The 5898-nt window shown below is 51.5% G+C and overlaps 1 protein-coding gene across 1 annotated transcript; it reads left to right on the forward strand.

Moving 5' to 3' along the window:
• The first annotated feature begins 4273 nt into the window (after positions 1–4273).
• Positions 4274–5308, forward strand: LOC119093133 (uncharacterized). Its single transcript, XM_037216036.1, has one exon. It carries the CDS (start codon positions 4352–4354, stop codon positions 5126–5128), a length of 777 nt encoding a protein of 258 aa, XP_037071931.1. The 5' UTR covers positions 4274–4351; the 3' UTR covers positions 5129–5308.
• The last annotated feature ends 590 nt before the right edge of the window (positions 5309–5898 follow it).

The raw sequence follows: 5898 nt of genomic DNA on the forward strand, positions 1-5898 counted from the left end.
AAATGATGAAATAAAACGAACACCGACGTGAACATTCGTTGGAACAGTTGCGAAAACCTTACCTGGGACCCCTCTCCCATGCAGAGGCAAGGCAGAGATACACCATGTCGCTGCTTATTTGTTCAGCTGACGCCCTCAAAACTATGCAGTTGAACTTAACATTACAGTCTAGTTTTTGACGGGCCGAAATTAATTTTGAAAAACGTTCGGAAGCATCATTTCACGACGGCTATCCTCGCGCGCCAGGTGCCCGCCGCCCGGAGTCAGTCGTGGCGGCCATTCCCGTTCGGTTTGGTGGAAACTGCAACCCTGATCATCGGTGACCTTGCTCCTAAGACTGCGAGCGCGACGGCTTAGATACATATTTTTTGCAATCTGTTCACGTTTTGATTTGGGACAGGGAGGGACGCAATCGTTTGTGCTGAGGTTTTTCACTTGTTTACCACATTTTGATCTACTATATTAAACACCTGAAAGTTTTGCCTTTTTAGGTAAAAGGCCCGGTAGATAAAACACTAAGATGACATTATATTTCCCAGCCAGAGGCTAAAGGGTCATTTCGTTGCAGCGCAAGTGTTTCTGCTGGCTGCCACGCTGGCCGACACTTGTGCGGGGTTGCCCTCTATACGAAAGCCCTTTGAGGTATCAAGCTTACATCGATGGGGATGTACTGTACCACTTTTACCCGCTATGAAGATCCACCAACCAGACGAGCCATCTCCTTGCTGCCCGCAGTCAGTTTTATCTATTGGTCAACACCGTCCCACACCCCATGCCAGAACGTGAGATCATCAGCGCCACGTGCCGGCCACCAGCGGAGCCCCGCGTCTACACTCCTTTCACTGCAACCAAGGTCAAGTGAGGTGTCTGACAAAGGTCATGCGTGACACCCAGAGCTGCCAGACCTAGCGAAATTTCGCCAGGCTGGCGACTTGTTTCCATTGAGAAACAAAAATAACTGCCTGACGATTTGCGGAGAACTCGTGACAGGCCCCGCGTGAAGTCTATGCAGAAAACGACAAAATTCCCGTTGTGGACTTGGTAGCTCATGCCCTGGATGAGGAGGTTCCATGTAGTATTTAAGCGGCCTCTTTGCTGGCTCGGGAGGTACGCTTCATGAATTAGACGGCCTCTGTTCCGAATTGTAAGGTAACTGCTATACGTCAGAAGCTTCTTTTGCGCATCAGAAGGCCGCTGTTCTGGATCAGGGTGTCCTGTTTGAGATAATGAGCCTCTGCTTTGAATTTGTGTCCCTCTTTGGGATTTGGAAGGATCCCGTTCGTGATTAGGGAGCCCGGCCTCTCTATGCATCAAAAGGCCTTTGTATGGAAAAGGAGGACTTGTTTCGTGGTAGGAAGGTCGTGTGTATGATCTGGGAGCCCTTCAATCAATCAAGAAGTTTCTGTTCTGAATTTTTGTTCTTAGTCGTCGGCAGCTATGCATATGAATATTGATACATTTAACGACAATTTGATAAAAGGGTGCACGTAGCCCGATGCTCCCCCCCCCGCTCCAATTTGCTCCTGAATACGAAGTTGTGTAGACTTCCCCTGTGAGCAGGCTCCTTTTGGTTCAGAATGCTCTCGTGCTTTAGCTTTATTACTTCTAGACCGGCAGCATTCATGTTAAATTTCTAGCAGGCCCGTGCAATCACAAGAGGGGCACCAGCTTCCAAATGGCGGAGGGCGTGATTGCCGAGTAGTAAACGTTTCCGGCATCTACGTGTGGGGCCTGGATTCAAACCTCGGTTACGCCATGTCCCTGAGCGTCAATATGGCGTCTCCAGTCGTTGGCACTCCATAACAGAGTGGGCTACGGTGGCCGTCACGTTGCCTTGAAAAAATGTCATGTGTCATAAACTTGCACACTTCGACGCGCAACTAGAAATTTCACGGTCATCCCTAGGGTTTGGAAGGAGGGACACTCAAAGGCCGATATCGGTGCGCTGCCATGATGAACTGGCCCCCTGATGAGATGCCCCATCGGAAAAATGCCGAGTTCAGCAAAATGTTGCACCTTGGCATTGCTGTGTTGGAGGGTTTTGCAGGATCCCTCTCTTTTTGTTTTGAATGTCCTTGGATTGCAGCTGGTATCGGATTGATTTGACTCCAATGATCAGTTCCGCACCCGCAACAGAGACGGCAAGCCGTTTTAGTGGCGTCGGACGTCTCCCCTCCCACAATTTAGCATTGAGGCAATGACAGATGTAAATATGCAAGGTGAAAATATTACGTTTTCCCATCTCCGGAGAGGTTTCACTGCCGCTGTACCTTAAACATCACGAATCACTACACCGTGTCCCTGTACCAGAACACCATGAACCACTGGTTGGTTCGTTCCGAGCTGGGCTACCTGTGAGGCCCCTTTAGAAGTGACCTTGAACAGTATTAAGTGTAATTTACACGATGTGGATGGGTGCCAGACGCTGCTTTACGCGTTATCGTCCACCGGACTATGGTTTACAACAAATGCCTCGCATTCCAGCCTTTGGCGGCCCGTCCGGTAAAAGAACTAGCACCTGTGGTTATTTTGGGCGTTGTTTGCACAGGTACGAATTTTGATCGGCTCTAGTGAGTGGTGGGACCGGGCGTCACGCCGGCTCTCATGAAACCGGCAGCTTAGGACAGGTGACAGCGCCGGCTCCGGTGGACCAGGGACCGTGCCGGCTGTGCTGGTGCCGGCCGCTGCACGAGCGGAAAGGCCAGTCACTGCGCAGCATTAGCTGACAGGTTTGAGGCTTAGGCTGGGCCTGAGGCAGGGCCACCATTCGGTTGGATCTTATTTTGACTGCCAGAACACCTGCGGACGATGAGGACCTCGCACTGCCGTGCGCAACATGTTATTCCAGCTGCGATACGACAACACCGTTTAAGTTGGTTGCCATAGCAAGGCACTTATGGTACATAGCACACCACTTTGCAATCCCTTGCGATGCCGTCGTTGTCCGTTGTCACTTATTGCCTATTTGACACCGACTAGTTTTGTTTGTCGTCTGAGTCACAGCGTTGTCAGGCTTTACCCGTGTGTCCAACACATTTAGGCTGTCTGCCGTCTGAGCAGTCTGCTTTTGCAAATTACTGGGTACAGCATTTGGTCGATAGCACCAATTACAAGTTACAATCAACTGAGGGCTTCTGTAGTCCGGAGTCCAACTGGAGCGCGTCGTGCTCGAATCCGTGCATCGCCCGAAACGGCCTCATTGAATGGCTACACAAGAGGATCCAACAACAAAGGCAGCGAACACTGTACGGTCAGTGGAATGCTTGCCACTCACCACTCACAGCGATTTTGTAAAATGAGCTGTTCCGTTGTTCTTTCTTAAAATGACTGATACGTTTTATGAAGTGCTGCTTTCATTAGCCGGAAACAATGCCGAATGTACAGGCGTCGTATGCTCTTTTTGGCACCGTAAGTATTCACGTGAAATCAAGCCCGGTACACCTGCGCATGTGGGTTTGTTTTTGTTGCGTTGCACCACGTCCTTGCTGAGCACACCCTGGGCGTAGCTGGCTCTGGTCTAGTTGTACGAGATATCTATAAAGGCTCGAAGCGATCAACAACCGCCAGTCGTCTGCAACTATGACAAAGCTCAGATGGCATCCAAGGCTATCTAATCTAACCCAGATGCCTTGAGCACCTCCTCTCTAAAAGACTGCAAAGCGTGACCAGATAAAATGCGGGGAAGGAAAGCACATTTTGGGTGCGGCGGCGATAGCCGTCGAAAAGCATGACGCAATCAGCAAAAGTATGACGTAGGCAAATGTACGTTGCACAGTCTGATGGTGTGCTCGCACGTTCGACGCTAGTAAAAAACAACACATATAAACAGACTATTTCATCGAGTTCATTTCCAGTCCCACAAATTAATCAGCAGTCCGCTTCAAGCGGCAGTCGACAGCATACTGAACCGTAGCATAGGAATCAAAACCCTAAGTATGGCCTATGCAGATGCACCAGACAAGAGAATACAAAATAATCGTGACAAGTGTACAACGATGCAAAAAGTATAACGTTTCGTTCAATCAGCTTTTCTGAGGCGGCATGACATGCCTGACCTCCATGACATGACCTACAAGCAAGTTGCCCTTAAAAAATGTTCTGCCCACGCACGTCTCTGTGTCTCGACGTCTGGCGGTATGCGGGGGAAAACTGGCGACTTTCTGGTGAAAATAGGCGCGAGGCCAGTGGGCTCGTCACGCGATGGGGCCAAGCAACCGTCATGGTCTGCAGTCGAGGTCAGAGACCGGACCTGGAGGGGAGCGCGTGGAGACCGGCTGCGAGACGACCAGCGAAAGGTCGGTTGCGCGGCGAGATCTAGCGCGTCCATTCCGTGGGGTGTCCGTGCACCGCGATGGGCTTGTGGCTGCTGGTAGTGGCCGCGCTCGTGGGCGGCCCGGCGGCGGGACGGGCGGCGCCCGCCGAGTGGCCCGGGCCCTATCCCGGCATCGCGTTCGAGGAGCTGCAGCCGCTGGTGCGTGCCAACGCCATCTTCCTGCTGGACGTGCGCAACCGGTCCGAACTGCTGGACCAGGGCCGCCCGCCGAACTCCCACAACTTGCCGCTGCACGAGCTGGACGAGGCCCTGACGCTGACGGCTACCGACTTCCGTGAGAAGTACGGTTTCGTGCTGCCGCCACCTGAGCAGGAGATGGTCCTGTCGTGTCAGTCCGGCTTTCGCGCCCAGGCTGCTGCCGCCAAGATGATTCCCGCCGGTTATGGCAACCTGCGTCTCTACTACGGCTCTTTCAAAGACTGGGCGCGCCGCGGCGCGCCCGTGTCTCGCGTAATTCCGGCGGAGGACGTGCGGCGGCGCCTTGCCGGTGGCAAGGGCCTGGTGCTGGATATTCGCCCAGCGGCGATCCGTGATAAAGAGGGACACGTGACCGGCAGCCGCGCGCTGCCGGCAGAGGAGCTCGCTGGTGCACTGCTCCTGCCACCTAGTGGCTTTGAGAAGAAGTTTGGGTTCCGTAAACCGCTGTACGATGATCAGCTCACTGTGCTCGGTGGTGGTAAGGATCGGGCTCTGGATTCCGTGGCTGTTTTCAATGAGCGGGGTTACTTCGATCTTCGTTTGTATCTCGGTCCGATGGACAACTTTGGAGTTGAGACTGGAACGGTAGCCAAGTGATAGTCCACAACTCAACACCTGAAGCGGCGATGACCCGGCATGGACGTGTGCAAGTGGATTCTTAAGTATTTTATCGGGGGTTACAAACTAAAGTGTTGATCTGAGGACATGCAAGTCGCAGTTTTTGTCCTAGGTCTTACGGGATATGTTCATTTTATTTTCTTGCTTTTCGGTGCATCATGCGGTCTTACCAAAAATGTCTTGTATGATGTATTTGCGCCAGCTCTGAATGTATGAATACAGTAATGTTACACAACACAACGGTGTAAAGTCATGCTATGCCCACATGAAGCTTCCACGTACTTAGGAATCTCTGCGTGTTCAGCTAGGTCCTTCGCACTTCAATACCACGACATATTGATAGAGCAGAAGCAGAGCATAAAGAAAGAGAAGGATTGAAACGAATCGCATCCTCGTGGAAAGCTGACGTTCTTGCTGTCGTTCATGCCGTCGTCTGTTCGTTGTCATTCATGTCAAACGCCGCCTCATGAAACCATATTTTGGCGAATGTTCTAGCACTTCTTGACAACAAGGCACAGAGTCATTAATTTCGATAATGACACCCTTGGTAACCCCAGCCTGGCTAATGCTCTATTCCCAAAAGCTCAAAAAATATTCTTCCTTTTTCAACCTTCGATTCGTGTTGTTTAAGGCCGTACAACTGCCATCACAATATTTGCGAGATGCCAGAACATTTAAAAAGCCCACAAACTACACCAAATGGCTTCAGGCAATCTACTTTCACTCCCAATCGCCGGTTAGTCAGAGCC

The sequence above is a fragment of the Pollicipes pollicipes genome, unplaced genomic scaffold, assembly GCF_011947565.3.
Source record: "Pollicipes pollicipes isolate AB1234 unplaced genomic scaffold, Ppol_2.1 Scaffold_4002;HRSCAF=4701_pilon_pilon_pilon, whole genome shotgun sequence".
In the NCBI taxonomy this organism is placed as follows: domain Eukaryota; kingdom Metazoa; phylum Arthropoda; class Thecostraca; order Pollicipedomorpha; family Pollicipedidae; genus Pollicipes; species Pollicipes pollicipes.